Source organism: Schistocerca gregaria, chromosome X, assembly GCF_023897955.1.
Source record: "Schistocerca gregaria isolate iqSchGreg1 chromosome X, iqSchGreg1.2, whole genome shotgun sequence".
Classification (NCBI taxonomy): Eukaryota; Metazoa; Arthropoda; class Insecta; order Orthoptera; family Acrididae; genus Schistocerca; species Schistocerca gregaria.
The window spans coordinates 691,003,244-691,022,548 of NC_064931.1; the positions used below are offsets into that span (position 1 = coordinate 691,003,244).

Below are 19,305 nucleotides of genomic sequence, written 5' to 3' on the forward strand. Positions count from 1 at the left end.
GAACCTTTGAATACATATCTCATGGTTAACGCTGTGGTGCAGTCAACAAAGTGACTAAAACAGTGATTGGCAATAACTGAAATGAGCATAAGCATCATGTGGATCATAAACCATTCACTCATTGTCTAGATTCCACGTACTTGTTACAACGTCACAGAAATGTAAAGTGTATTCTGTGTGTCATAAACTAAAAATTATTGACTCTGTGAAGCATAGTGAAACTAAAGCAAATTTATCACGAGAGTGCAGTGGACCTGAAAGAACAATCAGGGAATGAGTAAAAGAAAAGAATAAATGAAGAAGTTTTGTGAATATAGCTGAAAGTGATGTGGGAATGAGCCAGCAAAAAGACTAAACTAGGAAAAGAGAATGAACTCTATGAATACCTTTATAGGTATAAAGAGAAGAAGGTGTGCCACTTTCCAAGTCAATTATTACAGCCCAAGCTGAAAAATTTCACTTTGATTTACATCGCAACAAAGATTTTATAGCTTCCAACAGATGGTTTTCAGAATGGAAATGACACCATGGACGTCGCCAAACAACGACGGAAGGAGAAGAAGAAGAAGCAACATCTTGTGACAGTGAATCTGCTTCACTGTTTCTTGAAACTCTACACAAGTAATGGTCTTATTCAGGGTGTTGAATGAAAACCGCTACCAGTCACAATTTACCTGTAAATAAATACCTTCAATTGTGACTGGTAGCGGTTTTCATTCAACACCCTGAAAGGAACAGTCACGTAGTTCATCTGCATCCATTATGGATAAAATTCAATGGTCTTATTATCGATTGCTTCCAAGCAGGACTATAAAAAAAGAAGTTCCGGAAATAAGACATTTTTGAAAATGAATATAGGCAAAATAACTCTCCTTTTTGCCACAAATAAATTGGGCAGCCATAAGCTGAAACCTCTTTGTACAGGTAAAAGTAAATGTGTGAGATGTTTCAAGCATGTGAACAGGACATCATTACAATTTACTAACAGGCATTCAAAGACTGCTTTGATGACATGTGACATTTTCACCAATTAGTTTCCAGATGAGTTTGTTACATCAGTGTGAAAGCATATATGGTCACTTAAGCTGAGAGAAGCAGCTCTACTAATGATCACTGTTCAGCTCATCCACTTATTGATGAAACTGCAAAAAGAAGATGGGATAATAAAAACTTTGTTTTTGCAAAATAACACGATGGCATCAATTCAGCAGCTGGATCAGGGTATTATATAAGCATTTAAGGCTCATTATCACCTGAACTGCTCGCTTCAATAGTTAATTCAGATGAGGAAATGGAAATGCTCTTGAAATCTGCAAATTTAAGAGCTCTGCATGTTCTGTAGGCCTCTATTAAGAATTGCTGGAAAAGTGTTCCATTGAAGAAAATGCAACATATGAACATTGTAGTGAAATAGATTTCAACAGCAGTGACATTCAGTCTGCATATCATGTTCTATAGTGCAATACCGATCTTGAACTGTTGGGTAGTCGTCGACAACAAAGAATCAATTTTGGATATCACAGATCAGAAGGACGTTATTGATGCTAATTGAAGTAAGAATAGCGAAGCTGTTGAGGATGAGGATGATGAAGCTGAAGAAGAGTTCCCAGTACACATGAAATATTGTATAATGTAAATAAAGTGATTATGTGGATGGAGTGACAAACGTGAACCAAACTGAACCCAATTGAGCTATTGCACCTGATAAGCATAATACAATACGCTAAAGAAACTGTGTGAAATGACCCTACAAATAAAGCTACGTAACTTCTTTAAAGCAGTAGAATAATGACATACTGTAGCTTGCATGCAATTTTTTAAATCATCATACTTTATTTGACAGCATACTTAATACACAGTACTGAAACTTGTGTTGGTGTTTAGTTGCTGACTGGCTGAAGTTTTGCCTATTTGCTGTACCCTATTTGGCAGTTTCTGAAATGATTTACTTCTAATATTGCATTATGTGTTTTTCCTAACTTTCCATGCATTAAACGACTCACTTTTGATATACCACAGCTATTCTATTACATGTGAGTCAAGCTAAGGAAATCTTCAAAGGACGTGGATCATAAAACAAGAATACATAATAAACATTTACATAAAAGACATGCTAATGTTCTTTTCACACATAGTAAGTGAAACAGTCCTCACAGATGCGTGGAGGGGGGGAACAGTTTCATTTACGAAATAATAAACTCGCCACAAACATGAAAATGGACATACGAGGGTCAAAACATTAAAATGGACATACGAGGGTCATTCTAAAAGTAATGTCTCCTATTTTTTTGTGGTGACTTTGGATGTGCATGCCAGATGTTGCTGGTCTAGTGCTGATGCTTGAACCTTTCTCTTCGATTTGCATATGGTTCCATTTTTCTGCAGCAGTTGGTGCCAACAGAGGAGTGTTCCAAAATGGATCTGATGTGGATGCACATATAAAACAGCAATGTGTGATTGACTTCCTCACCACTGAAGAAATGGCTCCAATTGAAATCCATAGACTCTTGTTAAAGCTGTATGGAGATGATGCCATGGGTACAGTATTTTCAAGATGGTGAAAAGGGTGTGCATGACAAGCCATGGCCCAGTCGACCCTGCACAGCTGCCGTCTCTCGCAATGAAGAGCATCTTCAACTCACCCATGCTGATTGGCAGATAATGACCACAGAATTGTGTGTAAAGCTGAATGTCTGCTGTAATGCCTTTAAAAAAAATGTTGGAACATCTTAGTTATTGTAAAGTCTGTATGATATGGGTCCCACGAATGCTTACATAAGAACAAAAAAACTCATCTAATGGAAATTTGTTGGGACCTGCTGGACCAATACAAAGCTGAAGATGACAATTTTCTGAATAGCATCGTCACCAGAGATGACACGTAGTGTCACCACTTCAAGCCAGAATCCAAAAAGATAGTCCATGGAGTGGCGACATGCAAATTATCCATCAAAGAAGATATTCAAGACACAGTTGTCTGCAGGTAAAGTGACATGCACAGTCTTCTGGTGTGGTTCTTTTGGATGTCCTGGGGTCTGGAGAAACCGTCAATTCAGCATGCTACAAGATGACACTAAGCTGAAAGCCCGAATTTCCAGGATAAGGCCAGAGAAGAAGACCAACGTTCACCTGCAACATGACGATGCCAGGCCCACACCAGTTTTGTGACCACACAACACATTGCAAAATTCAGTTGGACTGTATTACCACATCCACCTACAGTACAGATTTACCACCTTCAGACTCCCATCTCTTTGGGCCTCTGAAAGATGGACTATGTGGCAAACATTCTCAAGACTTCAACACTGTTGTCAAAGCTGTAAGGAAGTGGTTAATGTCCGCTGGTTCCGACTTTCACAAGAGCAGCATGCAGGCTCTGGTTTATCTTTGGCATAAGTGCATAACGAATGGTGGTGACTACATGGAAAAATGACATTCTGTAGCTGAAATATTGCTCTATTTAGCTGTGCTGTTGTGATTTATGTATCTTCTCTAGTTTCCGTGACCAAAAATAGGAGGCATTACTTTTGGAATGACCCTCATACAATGAGGCGCATAAGATAATTCTTAGATTATTACAGCCAATCATCATTAAACAGGCAGCAGTTTGCAACACTTATTTACTTTGATCATATAATTGCACCTAAGGTGTGCAAAAAGTCAGACTTTTTTAGCATCAAGTTATTTTATGTTATTAGTAATAATAAATTAATTAATTGGTTGTATGAAGAAAGTGGTTAATTGAGTCTGAGGAATTGACCACCAATAAATCCTTTATGCATATGACTTACTGGGATCTTCTTGGTTAGGAATAGGTACTCTGCTGCACAGAGAACCTACAGTCTGACTATTGTGTTTAGGTGTCTTTATTTTGATACTGATCGGTAGATGTTTCAAGACGTACATCTATCTGCAAACAAACTATGTCCTACCAAGCTCAATTTTCCTTTGTTCGAGAGCTATTATTTCACTGGGATCCACTCTCTAAAGTATTTTATGGTTTTGGATCTCCTGACATGTTTTCATAAAGCTTGCTCATTGTTCTAGGGGTGTCTTTAATATCAGTAATGAAGTTGTTTTTTCTGGGGTTAACAAATAGATCTGTTATCTGTGAATTTTATTAGCAGCTAAACTTCTTATTGCTGCTGGCAAATTACTAAAAATGTGTGTTCCTGAATAATGGTCACCTTTCTACATCAAAGTAAGTGATTTTCCATGTACATTATTCTTGTTCTACTGCTGATTCCACATTGGTTTGAAACAGAGAAAGAGAAAGGGAAAGGGAAAGAAAAAGAAAGATTTTTTTTCGCCAATTCCATTCAAGAATAAATATATAGGGAAGCAGTAGTTAGCAGCCCCCCAGTTCCTTACAGCAGCTTCCGCAGAACAGTCTGAGTTCACACAACTAATAATTCACAGTACACAGTTTTGGACTATGGAAACCTCAGCTTGACTTGATAAGTTACCCTAAAAATGATCCCTATGACATTATGGAATGAAAGTTAAAGTAAGAAAAGTATGCTAGCAACTCCTTCGCCCCCAACCACTTCAATAACATCTGAAAACATTTCTATTGTGAATAAATATTTGTTTATGCAATTCAGCAGCTCTGTGTTAAGCTCCTCCCACTGAAATTTATTATCAAGTTGTAATCCCAAAAATTTATCATCATCATTCTGCTTGTCATATTTTAGGCATGCACTGGGAGGATACCTCTTGGAAGTTATGAACTACATATTGTGTCTCTTGAAAGTTTAACAAAGAACTGAGTGGGAATCTCATCAATGTCATGTAAATGTTATTAACCATTCTATCTAAATTTATACATTCCTGGAAATGGAAAAAAGAACACATTGACACCGGTGTGTCAGACCCACCATACTTGCTCCGGACACTGTGAGAGGGCTGTACAAGCAATGATCACATGCACGGCACAGCGGACACACCAGGAACGGCGATGTTGGCCGTCGAATGGCGCTAGCTGCGCAGCATTTGTGCACCGCCGCCGTCAGTGTCAGCCAGTTTGCCGTGGCATACGGAGCTCCATCGCAGTCTTTAACACTGGTAGCATGCTGCGACAGCGTGGACGTGAACCGTATGTGCAGTTGACGGACTTTGAGCGAGGGCGTATAGTGGGCATGCGGGAGGCCGGGTGGACGTACCGCCGAATTGCTCAACACGTGGGGCGTGAGGTCTCCACAGTACATTGATGTTGTCGCCAGTGGACGGTGGAAGGTGCACGTGCCCGTCGACCTGGGACCGGACCGCAGCGACGCACGGATGCACGCCAAGACTGTAGGATCCTACGCAGTGCCGTAGGGGACCGCACCGCCACTTCCCAGCAAATTAGGGACACTGTTGCTCCTGGGGTATCGGCGAGGACCATTCGCAACCGTCTCCATGAAGCTGGGCTACGGTCACGCACACCATTAGGCCGTCTTCCGCTCACGCCCCAACATCGTGCAGCCCGCCTCCAGTGGTGTCGTGACAGGCGTGAATGGAGAGACGAATGGAGACGTGTCGTCTTCAGCGATGAGAGTCGCTTCTGCCTTGGTGCCAATGATGGTCGTATGTGTGTTTGGCGCTGTGCAGGTGAGCGCCACAATCAGGACTGCATACGACCGAGGCACACAGGGCCAACACCCGGCATCATGGTGTGGGGAGCGATCTCCTACACTGGCCGTACACCTCTGGTGATCGTCGAGGGGACACTGAATAGTGCACGGTACATCCAAACCGTCATCGAACCCATCGTTCTACCATTCCTAGACTGGCAAGGGAACTTGCTGTTCCAAAAGGACAATGCATGTCCGCATGTATCCCGTGCCACCCAACGTGCTCTAGAAAGTGTAAGTCAACTATCCTGGCCAGCAAGATCTCCGGATCTGTCCCCCATTGAGCATGTTTGGGACTGGATGAAGCGTCGTCTCACGCGGTCTGCACGTCCAGCACGAACGCTGGTTCAACTGAGGCGCCAGGTGGAAATGGCATGGCAAGCCGTTCCACAGGACTACATCCAGCATCTCTACGATCGTCTCCATGGGAGAATAACAGCCTGCATTGCTGCGAAAGGTGGATATACACTGTACTAGTGCCGACATTGTGCATGCTCTGTTGCCTGTGTCTGTGCCTGTGGTTCTGTCAGTGTGATCATGTGATGTATCTGACCCCAGGAATGTGTCAATAAAGTTTCCCCTTCCTGGGACAATGAATTCACGGTGTTCTTATTTCAATTTCCAGGAGTGTATTCTATTTGCTATGTACTGCAATGTCTGTATCAGGGGAGGAAAAAAAAAAAGTACCTGCTGATGTTGCTGATGAGAGGTCAGTCATATAAACAAGGAGAAGTAAGAGCCACAGAGAGTGGAACAATGTGGGAAATCTCATGAAATCCACTCCCAACTGGATGATGACTGACCACTTAACACAGCACTCTTTCCTGTTGACACCCTTTTTTTTAGGGTTCCGTACCTCAATTGGTAAAAACGTATCCCTTATAGGATAACTTTGTTGTCTGTCCATCTGTCTAGACCCCTTTTTCTCGAGAATGGGAACAGGTATCAAGTTGAAATTTGTGTCACATGCTAAGGTCTATGGTCCCCTAGCAGTGTGAAGAAGTTAAGCTGCTAGGTCAATGTATTCAGAAGATACAGCCATTTATGTCACATATTTTAATACTCCCAAACTCTCTCACCAAAGCTTATAGGGTATGTCCCACTGACATAGAATAATGATATTTGGCAAGAAGCACAGATTCAAAATACAAGTAGAGGCATAAATCCTAACATTATTAATTGTATTTATATCACAAAAATTGTCCCTTCTTTTTGCCCAAATTTCTTTTCTCCCCAATTCAATCCCGTACGTCCTCATTAGGTATGTGATCTACCCACCTAATCCTCAGCATTCTTGACGCACCCTATTTCCAAAGCCTGTTTTCTTCTTGTCTAAACTCTTTATCATCCATGTTTCACTTTCATACACAGCTTCACTCCAGAAAAATATTTCCAGAGAAGACTTTGTAGTACTTAAATCCAGTCCATGTTAAGAAATTTTTCTTATTCACAAACAGTTTTCTTGCCATTGCCAGTCTACATTTTATATCCTCTCTACTACAGCCATCCTCAATTATTTTGCTGCCTAAGTAACGAAACTCATCTACTACTGTAAGTGTCCCGTTTCCTGATCTAATTCCCCAAGCATCACCTGATTTAATAAGACTATATTCCATTATCCTCGTTTGTTTTCATTTTATGTTCATTTTATATCCTCCTTCCAAGACAATGTCTGCTCTTCCAATTCCTTTGTTGTCTCTGACAATTATAATGTCATCAGCAAACCCAACAGTTTTTATTTCTTCTCTCCTTCAACTTTAATTCCTATTCCAAATTTTTCTTTGGTTTCCTTTACTCCTCAGTCAATGAACAGATTGAACAACATTGGGGATACACTACAAACCTGTTTCCCTCCCTTTTCAACCACTGCTTCCCTTTCATGGCCCATGACTCTCTTAATCATCATCTGGTTTCTGTACAAGTCGTAAGTAGCCTTTCACTCCCTGCATTTTACCCCTGCTAGCTTCGTAATTTTGAAGAGAGTATTCCAGTCAACATCGTCACATGCTTTCTCAAAGTCTACAAAAGCAATAAACATAGGTTTTCCTTTCCTTAATCTATCTTGTTAAGTAAGTTGTAGGGTCAGTTTTGGCTTATGTGTTCCTATATTTCTCTGAAATCCAAATTTATTTTCTCTGAGGTTGGCTTCAGTTTATCCATTTTTCTGTAAAGAATTCATGTTAGAATTTTGCAACCATGATTTATTAAACTGATAGTTTGGTGATATTCACACATTAGCACCTGCCTTCTTTGTAATTGGAATTATTATATTCTTATCTAAGTCTGGGGGTACTTTGCCTGCCTCATACACCTTGCACATCACATGGAAGATTTTTGTCCTGGCTGTCTCTCCCAAGGCTTTAAACAGTTATGATGGAATGTCACCTACTCCCAGGGCTTTGTTTAGACTAAGTCTTTCACTACTCTAAAATTCTTCTCACAGTATCATATTTCCCATCTTACCTTCATCTACATCCTCATCCCTTTCTATAAAATTGTCATCAAGTTCATCTCCCCTGCACAGACCTTGACACAATCCTTCCATCTTTCAGTTTTCCCTTCATTGTTTAGGACTAAGTTTCCATTTGAGCTCTCAGTATCCACACAGTTGCTTCTCTTTTCTCCAAGGGATTGTTTTATTTCCTGTAGGCAATCTCTAACTTTCCCATAGTGATATATGCTTCTAAATCCTTATGCTTGTCATCTAGCCATTCCTCCTTAGCCATTCTGCATCTCCTGTCAATCTCATTTTGTACACATTTTTATTCCCTTAAGAGTACTTCAGTTGCTGCAGTTTTAAATTTTCTTTTCATTAATTAAATTCAGTACGTCTCATAATAGCAAAGGAGTTCAACTAGGCCTTGTCTTTTTACCTACTTGATCCTATGCGGCATTTGCTATTTCATCTCTCCAAGCTACCCATTAGTCTTTCACCGTATTCCTTTCCCCCGTTCTGGTCAATAGTTGGCTAATGCTCCCTCTGAAACTCACAAAAACCTCTCAATTTAAATTATCCAGGTCTCATCCCCTTAACTTCCTATTTTGTAATTTCTTCAGTTCTAACCTATAGTTCATGACCAATAACTTGTAGAGTCCACATCTGCCCCTAGAAATGTCTTAGTTTCAAATCTGGTTCCAAAAGCTGTCACACCATTATACAGTTGATTTGAAACCTTTTGTTATCTTCAGATCTCTTCCACGTAGAAAAGATTCTTTCACTATTCTTAAACCAAGTGTTAGTGATGATTAAATTACGCTCTCTGCACAATTCTACCATGTGGTTTCCTCTTTCATTTCTTTCCTGTAGTCCACATTCACCTACTACCCTCCCTTTTCCTACTATCAACTTCCAGCCATCATCACAATTAAATGTTCACCTCCCTTAATCCCAGGAGCACTAACTTTTTGTAGGTTACATGGAGCACCAACCAGGGCAAAATTTGCCAGTGTTACAACAGACTATAAATCTTGCAATATTTATTTTAAGTGATGGTGTTTCTAATCCATCATCATCATCATCATCATCATCATCATCATCATCATCATCATCATCATCATCATCATCATCATCATCATCATCATCATCATCATCATCATCATCATCATCATCATCATCATCATCTAAGACTGATTATGCCTTTCAGCGTTCAGTCTGGAGCATAGTCCCCCTTATAAAATTCCTCCATGATCCCCTATTCCGTGCTAACATTGGTGCCTCTTCTGATGTTAAGCCTATTACTTCAAAATCATTCTTAACCGAATCCAGGTACCTTCTCCTTGGTCTGCCCCGACTCCCCCTACTCCTCTACTCCTGGAACATAGAAGGTGTCCAAAAACGTGCAAGTTGCCCCGGTGGTCGAAATTTCAAGGAAAGTTTGTACAAACTACTGACCTCGATAAAAATGTTAAAAAACACAAATAAAAACCCTTGCACAAATATAGGTTATGGTATACTGGAAAATTTCAAAATACACAATTCAGTTAGAAATAATACTGTCATTTACAGATGACATTAATTGCCTGCACACAAAATGATTTGACTCTGAATGACACTTACACAGATGGTGACTACAGTTAAAATAGGTTAACTTTGTTGTCTCTGGCTTTCCCAGCTGGTTCTTCATTTGGAGTACTTCCAATTATCTCTAATTTCTTTCCAAGGATGTCTCCCATAGTGTAAATGATAGGCAGCTAAAGTCTTCTACAAATGGTTTCAAAAGTTGGAGGTCTAATTCGTGCAGATACAACTTTCTGAGGTTTTATTTCCCTCCATTCCACTTAGGCACATTCATCTTGAACATCTTAGCTACACTACTGGCTTTTCAGAGCATTCACACAAGGTTTGCGCCGGTGGCGACACATACAACGTGCTGACATGAGGAAAGTTTCCAACAGATTTCACATACACAAACAGCAGTTGACCAGCGTTGCCTGGTGAGACGTCATCGTGATGCATCGTGTAAGGAGGAGAAATGCGCACCATCATGTTTCCGACTTCAATAAAGTCGGATTGTAGCCTATTGCAATTGCGGTTTATCGTAGTGCGACTTGCTGCTCTCGTTGGTCGAGATCCAATGACTGTTAGCAGAATATGGAATTGGTGGGTGCAGGAGGGTAATACGGAACGCCGTGCTGGATCCCAACAGCTCGTGTCACTAGCAGTCGAGATTTCAGGCATCTTATCTGCATGGCTGTAACGGATCGTGCAGCCATGTCTCGAACCCTGAGTCAGCAGATGGGGACGTTTGCAAGACGACAACCATCTGCACGAACTGTTCGACGATGTTTGCAGCCGTATGGACTATCAGCTCTGAGACCATGGCAGCGGTTACCCTTGACACTGCATCACAGACAGGAGCGCCTGGAATGGTGTACTCAATGTCAAACCTGGGTGCACGAATGTCAAAAAGTCATTTTTTCGGATGAATCCAGGTTTTGTTTACAGCATCATGACGGTCGCATCCATGCTTGGAGACATCGCGGTGAACGCACACTGGAATCGTGTATTCGTCATAGCCATACTGGCGTATCATCGGGCATGATGGTAGGGCGTGCCATTGATTACACGTCTCTGTCACCTCTTGTTCGCATCAACAGCACTTTGAACATTGGACGTTACATTTCAGATGTGTTACGACCCGTGGCTCTACCCTTTATTCGATCCCTGCAAAACCCTAAATTTCAGCAGGATAATGCACGACCGCATGTTGCAGGTCTTGTACAGGTCTTTCTGGATACAGAAAATGTGACTGCTCCCCTGGGCAGCACATTCTCCAGATCTCTCACCAATTGAAAACGTCTGGTCAATGGTGGACGAGCAACTGGCTCGTCACAATACACCAGTCACTACACTTGATGAACTGTGGTATTGTGTTGAAGCTGCATGAGCAGCTGTACCCATACATGCCATCCAAGCTCTGACTGAATACCTAGGCGTATCAAGGACATTATTACGGCCAGAGGTGGTTGTTCCGGGTCCTGATTTCTCAGGATCTATACACCCAAATTGCGTGAAAATGTAATCACATTTCAGTTCTAGTATAATATATTTGTCCGATGAATACCCGTTTATCATCTGCATTTCTTCTTGGTGTAGAAATTTTAATGGCCAGTAGTGTATATCAAGTAGGCTACAGAACACTTACAGTGGCCATATCCTCATACCTCTTTGTATAGAGTATGTCATAGTCCTTATGTCTATGGTGTCCCCTCTTCCCTTAGTGGAATTGTAATGTAAGTTTACGAGGATTTTCTTTTTTGGTGCATCAACTTCTAGTCTTACATCACAATGTTGCGTAGACAATATTAACACATGTTGCTTTGTTTTTTTCCTTTGTGGTGTAAAATACAAGAGTTAATGGAGGATTCTTAGTCGGATCTGCGAATGCAAACTTGGAGGAATACAACTCTCCTGCTGCTGTCATCTTAAGTTCTTGCGATGTGTTTTTTCTGTTGGATTTCAGTTCCCACCAAGGTAAGTTTGTAACCTGCATACAGAGTGTCCACACAAGTCTAGAAATGGTCAGTTTTGATGTTGAAGCCTGTATACCTTACTGGCTTCGCCAGTCTCTCCAAAATATCAAAGGGACCTCATTCACAGGCAGGTCTACTGCTTTTCCAGCATACACTTACATTTTCATTACATACCATTCTACTGCACTACTGAGAATTATAACAACTATAGCATATTTCTCAGGCATGTCCTTGAGGAAAACTTTTAATGGACAAAACCTCTGAAAAGTCCTTGCATTTCATCAATTGTATTGTGATGGCCACTTCTCGAGTACGAAGCTGGTTTAGTAAGCCTGGTAAAAAAGGATAGAAAAAAGTGTTTATGAAACAAACAACACCTACTGCAATCCTCCAGCTTTTTCATCCCACTGGTAAAATAGGTTCTGTCAAACTCTGCAATATACTTGTTGACTGCAATTATCGCTTCCTCATCTGATCAAAATTTCTTCCCAACAAGATAAAGTTTCAACATACAGAATAGGAAAATGTCACATGGAACTAAGTCTGGTGAAGAGGGTGGATGGGTAACCAATTCAAAGCCTAATTCATGCACTTTCCCCATTGTTATTACTGATGTGTGGGATGGTGCATTATTCTTATGAAAGAGCACTTCCTTGTATGCCAACCCTGATCTTTTTTTCAGCCAACAGAAGTTTCAAATGATCCAACAATGAAGCCCAATAGTGTCCAGTTACGGTTCTGCCTCTTTCCAAGTAATCAACAAAGATTATTCCTTGAGAATCCCAAAAAACAGTTGTCCATCACCTTACCTGCTGACAAAATGGTCTTTGCTTCCTTTGGTGCACTTTCACCAGCCTTTGTTCATTGTTTCAACTGCCATATTGACTCTGGTATGTAATTATGGATCCGGATTTCACCAACTGTCACAAATCAGCACAAAAAGTCTCTCAGATTGCAATTAAAAATCACCAGACATTGTGTTGAAACATTGTGCTAGATATGTGAGCAATTGCGGCACCCATCTTGCATGCAGCTGCTTCATGACTAATTCTCCATCCAGGGTACTATGCACCCACTCATTTGAGATGACACCTACAGTCTCAGCAATCATTTTTATTTGGTGGTCTTGAATTACCATACCATGCATTTTGTCAATGATTTCCATTATGGTGACCTCAGCTGGACAGCCGGAGTGTGCTTCATCTCAAGTGCTCCACATTTAAATTAATTAATTCAAAAGTAGGTGGTCTTCAATGATGGTAAGAGTCCACGTGAACTTCACCTAAATCTGTTTTGATTTGTGTAGCAGTTCAGTTAGTCAAACAAAAATGGGTCATCCACTCTCTGAAGGGCACTGAGGGAGTCAGAGCATATCACACAGCGAGTGAGTTGGTGTCTCCGGACGTAGTGAACAGCCTGATAGAGGGCAAAAAGCTCTGCGGTAAAAATTGTGCACTGGTTGAGAAGCCAGTATTGAAACTTATCATCCCCAATGACAAAAGCACAGCCAACACAGTCAGCAGACTTGGAACCGTCAGTGTACAATAAAATGCCATCTGCAAGTTGTGAGTGAAGTTCGAAAAATTTGCAGCGATAGGTCAGGTTGGGAGTCGAATCCTTCAGGAACGAGCTGAGGTCAAAATGAACACAAACCTGTGCCTGAAGCCAAGTTAGTGAAGGGCTCTCACCCATTCGGAAAGTGGCAGGAAGTGTGAACTGCAGTCAGCTGCTGAAGCAGCCGAAGAAGAAAGCCGACATGCATACCTACTGAGCAGGATGTCGTGCCCTATGACTTTGGTAGTTCACTGACTTCTGCAGAGAGACTCAACTGGGCTAGTACGGAAGGCGCCAATGGTGAGACGGATCCCCAAATGGTGTACTGTATTTAGATGGCGTAAGACAGCCATGCAGAGGAGTAGACAATGGATCCATAATCCAACTTAGAGTGGACAAGAAATCAATAGAGGCGGAGGACAGTCCGGTCAGCTCCCCAAGAGATACCACTCAATACACGAAGGACATTGACGGACCAGGTGCAGCGTGCAGCCAGGTAGGACACGTGGGGAGACCAACTGAGTTTCCTATCTAATGTAAGCCCTAAGAGCTTCGTTGCATCCACAAATGGGAGAGCAGTTTGGCCCAGTCGCAAGGATAGTGGAAGAAATGCCTTGTACCACCAGAAGTTGATGCAAACGGATTTGGTAGTAGAAAAGCGGAAACCATTTGTGACACTCTACGAATAGAGATTGTCCAGACAACACTGAAGACAGTGTTACGGGAGACGCATTCATTGGAAGCTGTAATAGATAGCAAAACAGTCAACGAAAAGAGAACTGGAAATGCCAACTGGAAGTCATTCCATAATTGGGTTGATGGCTATGGCGAAGAGGACGACACTCAGTACGGGGCCCTGAAGCACCCAGTTCTCCTGTGAAAATGTGTGGGACAATAAGGAGGAACCAATAAGTACCCGGAAAACTCTGTCTGTTAAAAATTCCTGGAAGAAATTGGGAAGACTATGGCGAAGGTCCCATGTGTGCATAGTATGTAGAATGCCTGTTCGTCAACAGGTACCGTAGGCTTTCTCCAAATCAAAGAATATGGCAACTGTTTGTCACTTCTGTAGAAAATTATTCATGCTGAACGTCGACAGGGTGATGAGATGATCAACCGCTGAGCAGCACTTCCGAAACCCACACTGAGCACTAGTGAGAGATTAGATTAGATTAGATTAGATTAATACTTGTTCCATAGATCATGAATACGACACTTCGTAATGATGTGGAACGTGTCACGTTAATAAAAGATGTCTGTACAAGATATTGCATTACACTAATGTTTAAGCTAGTTTTCTTTTTTTCCCTCCCTTAATTTATATCTAAAAATTCTGCCAGTGAGTAGAAGGAGTTGTCATCTAGAAATTCTTTTAATTTATTTTTAAATGTTGGTTGACTATCTGTCAGGCTTTTGATGCTGTTCGGTAGGTGACCAAAGACTTCTGTGGCAGCATAATTTACCCCTTTCTGTGCCAAAGTCAGATTTAACCCTGCATAGTGAAGATCATCCTTTCTCCTGGTGTTATAGCTATGCACACTGCTATTACTTTTGAACTGGGTAGGATTATTAACAACAAATTTCGTAAGTGAATATATATACTGTGAGGATCCCTAGATCCTTAAATAGATGTCTGCAGGATGACCATGGGTGGGCTCCAGCAATTATTCTGATTACACGTTTTTGAGCAATGAATACTTTTCTACTGAACGATGAATTACCCCAGAATATGATGCCATACGAAAGCAGTGAATGAAAGTACGCATAGTAAGCTAATTTACTGAGATTAGTGTCACCAAAATTTGCAATAACCCTAATAGCATACGTAGCTGAACTCAGACGTTTCAGCAGACCATCAATGTGTTGCTTCCAGTTTAACCTCTCATCAATGGACACACCTAAAAATTTTGAAAATTCTACCTTAGCTACAGACTTCTCTTCAAAGTCTATATTTATTACTGGAGTTGTGCCATTTACTGTACGGAACTGTATATACTGTGTTTTATCAAAATTTAAAGAGAGTCCGTTTGCTGAGAACCACTTAATAATTTTGTGAAAAACATCATTTACAATTACATCACTTAGTTCTTGGTTTTTGGATGTTATTACTATACTTGTATCATCAGCAAAGAGAAGATGGTTTGACTCCAGCCACCACACTAATCGACCATTGATCACGCGTTCCACCACCTTATACACATACTGCAGTCACAGTCTTAGTGTTTTTAGGTGCTTAGGCCTAGTATAGTTTAATGAACTGATACAAAAGATTGTTGTGATAGCTAATTTATGGGCTTACACAAATGCACAGTTACTCCAGAACACACTATTATTGGGCATCACACAGTAAACCACAAAATTAACCTTGCCTTCTCATTTCTGTTAAAGAGTGCCGAGGCAACCTTCGATCTGCAGCAGTTGTAAAAGGGAAGTAATTAAATGACAATTTTGGAGTTATCAACATTGTTCATACAGCAATTAACAGAAGTCTCCTTCAACATAGTGTATGACTGCAAAACATCAAAATACACATACTACAGAGAATATAAGGAATAATTCTTCCATGTATTTTCTACCACCTTGATTTTGAGCTCTTGAACTTCTGCCCACATAAATCACTGAACAAATATCTGGAAGTCCCATGACATTTAGACAAACAGGCAGTTTGGAGTATTATGTAAAATGTGTATTTTTGTAACACCTCTAGTTTACATGGAAATTACTAGTCCTCTGCAAGAAATGAGTGAATCAAATTATTTGTTCTAAGAAAAGCACGTGCAAGAATGTGTTAATAGGTTTTTCTCACATGAATGTGGATTTTCTTACTCATAATATTATACAGCAACATTCAGTATAAAACTGCATTTTAATGTTTAGTAAACAAACTGGCAGTTACGATTCCCCATCTTTCTGTATGTTCATTGTTTATCAGTTAGAGGTTCCAAGCAGCGATACAACCAAAACAGTATTTGACAGGTTGATTGGTACTATAGCAATGTACGAACTTGATGTAAACACAAACATATAACTAACATTTATGACCTGTGCTATACTGCACATATAAACACAGGAATCTTACAAAAAAAGCCACTGTATGGAGGTGTCAAGAAATAAACAAAACCTGATATTTAAACACTTTTATGAAATGTAAATACGATTGTTTGGAAGATTACTCACCACTGAGACTCACTATTTATCTTATTCTTGAACTTCTTCACAGCATATGTCGCACCATCCTCTTTGCTTATCACTTTGTATACAATACCATATGAGCCTTCTCCAATTTTTAATGGATTAGAGAAGCACTGATAAAAGTATGAATCCACACAGTTGGGATCGTACAATGTACTCAGGTGCTTGGCTAATATTATGTTAAGGATAGCAATTTCAAACACTTGTCAATTACTGATATTGAAAAGCAAATGTAAACTAAGAAGTTAGCACAATTTCTACTTTGTAGTTAATGAAATAGTTATATAACTTCTATAGTTTCTAAATAAATTTTCAGAGAGAGAGAGAGAGAGAGAGAGAGAGAGAGAGAGAGAGAGAGAGAGAGAGAGAGAGAGAGAGAGAGAGAGAGAGGGGGGGGGGGGGCAGGGGGGGGGGGCAGGGAGAGAAAATAGTAGCCAATAGTGATAATGAACTATACTGAACTGCTTTTAGAAGCTTGCATGAAATAATGTGTAAAGAACATATTCACACCAATAGCCACAAGATAACTTTCACTCAATGGCCACAGAATGTTGTACATTTGATGGGCATATCTTAACCTGCTAAGTGTGGCATCATCCCTACTACATGATTCCAGCTAAACAAAAGTAACTTTGTGCAACCATAACTATGAACAACAGAATTCCAGCTTTTGACTTACAAGTGTCCCTCATCATGGAACTTTATTTCAAAATACATAAGTGCACATTTTCAACAACTTATGAACAACTACAGTTGAAATAGTTACTGTGTTGGAGACACATCTGAGGGCAGGACAATGTATGGAATAGTTTGGCATGTCACATGACAGAAATCATATCTTATATGACTATGCTGGAGTCTAGTAAGTGCCAGACAGGCAAGATCTGGGCTATCAGCACATTTGGATACTTGAGTAAAAATGCAGGTCATGTCCAATTTTTTCCACATTTGAGTTATGTATTACTTCTTACACCGATCATCCAGAACAATTATGACCACCTACCTAATAGCCGGTACATCCACCTTTGGCATGGATAACAGTGGTAGCACATCACAGCATGGAAGCACTGATGCCTTGGTAGGTCACTGGAGGGAGTTGGTTGGTTAGTTTGGGGTGTAAAAGGGACCAGATTACAGGGTTCAAATGGCTCTGAGCACTATGGGACTTAACATCTGAGGTCATTGGTCCCCTACAACTTAGAACTACTTAAACCTAACTAACCTAAGGACACCACATACATCCATGCCCAAGGCAGGATTCGAAACTGGGACTGTAGTAGTCGCGTGATTCCGGACTGAAGCGCCTAGAGCCGCTCGGCCACCGTGGCCGGCTACAGGGTCATCAGTCCCTTCTTCCTGACGCAAGTAAGGCTCAAGGTACAAAAACACCCAATACCGCCCCTAAAAAGAAAACTAATGGAATGAACAAAAAATGAGGAAACATACACCACAAGGAAAAGTAGAAGGAGGTATTAAAACCATCATATGGTCTGGGCTGGCTGATGACAATAATAAAAGAGGATGAGTCAGCCACTCTGCAACAAATTAAAATGTCCACCCAAAAAAGACAAGGCGAGATGAACACATGCAGGATAAAGATGACCACCAAGACAAACAAATGCAAAGAAAGTGTGACAGAGGTAAGGCTAAATGCCCACCCTTAGATGGTACGGGGAGGGGGGGGGGGGGGGGGGGTACCCTCATGAATGAAACGTAAAACTAAATCTGCTGTTGAGGCATTGTCGCCTAACATCGAAGGCAGGGTGCTGGGAAGGTTAAAAGTCCGCCGCAGAAAGACCGAAAGTGGGCAGTCCAGTAAGATGTGGACGACAGTCATATGTGAGCCAGAGTGACACGAAGGTGGGTGCTCACGAAAGAGGTAACCATGTGTTAGCCACATATGGCCAATGTGGAGCCGGCAGAGAACCACAGAGTCCCTGCGAGAGGCCTGCATGGAGGGCATCCACACGTTCATAATCTCCTTAATGGCAGGCACTTTGTTGTGTGTACTCAGATTACGCCTTCTGTCTCCCAAAGCTGAAGAACCTTGTGGCATAATAATGACTGCAAGTCAGTTATGGGGATGCCGATCTCCAGAAGCAGTTTCCGTGTAGCCTGGTTGGCTGACCTGTTGGCAAGTTCATTTCCTGGGATTCCGACGTGACGTGGGGTCCACACAAACACCACTGAACAATTGGACCATTCCAGGGCATAGATGGACTCCTGGATGGTCGCTGCCAAAGGATGGCGGGGGTAGCACTGGTCGATAGGTTTCAGGCTGCTCAAAGAGTCAGTAAGAGGAGAAACAACTCACCCGGGCATGAGCGAATGCGCTCAAGAGCACGAGAAATGGCCACCAGCTCTGCAGTGAAAACACTGCAGCCATTTGCAAGGAGTGTTGTTCAACATGTCGTCCATGAACATATGCGAAGCCAACATGACCATCAGCCATCGAGCCATCAGTGTAAACCACTTCATGGTTCTAGTACATGTCAAGAATCGAGAGGATGTGACAGCAGAGAGCCACGGAGTTAACCGAGTCCTTAGGACCATGTGAAAGGTCCAGGTGAAGCTTTGGCCTAGCTGTACACCATGGAGGTGTATGTGAATGGACCTTGAGTGTAGGTGATAAAGGCAATGACTCCACTTAAGACGGATGAGATCAGACGCAAACCACAATCTTAAGCCCTGACATGGGCCTTGTCCTAAAAGCTCCTATTACCAGACGAACACCACGGTGGTGCACTGGGTCAAGTAAACGTAATGCTGAGGACACTCCTGAACCATAAACCAGACTCCCATAGTCAAGGCATGATTGAACAAGGGCTCTGTAGAGCTGCAGCAGCATAGAGCAATCTGCACCCCGGTTGGTGTTGTGCAGGCAGTGGAGGGCACTGAGTGCTGCCAGCACTTCTGCTTCAGCTGACAAAGACGAGGAAGCCACGTCAATTGGGTGTCAGAAACCAGTTCT

At 41.5% G+C, this 19,305-nt stretch overlaps 1 protein-coding gene across 5 annotated transcripts in view; it reads right to left on the reverse strand.

The window, feature by feature from the left end:
• Positions 1-19,305, reverse strand: part of LOC126299006 (membrane-associated tyrosine- and threonine-specific cdc2-inhibitory kinase) — a 166,008-nt gene that overhangs the window by 137,512 nt on the left and 9,191 nt on the right. For all 5 annotated transcript variants that reach the window (XR_007552706.1, XM_049990636.1, XM_049990635.1 and 2 more), the window contains exon 3: positions 16,320-16,503. Coding sequence is in view for 4 of the 5 variants with exons in the window: in XM_049990636.1 (XP_049846593.1) it covers positions 16,320-16,503 (184 nt within the window). In the remaining variant the exon portion in view is untranslated. The remainder of the gene's footprint in view (positions 1-16,319; positions 16,504-19,305) is intronic.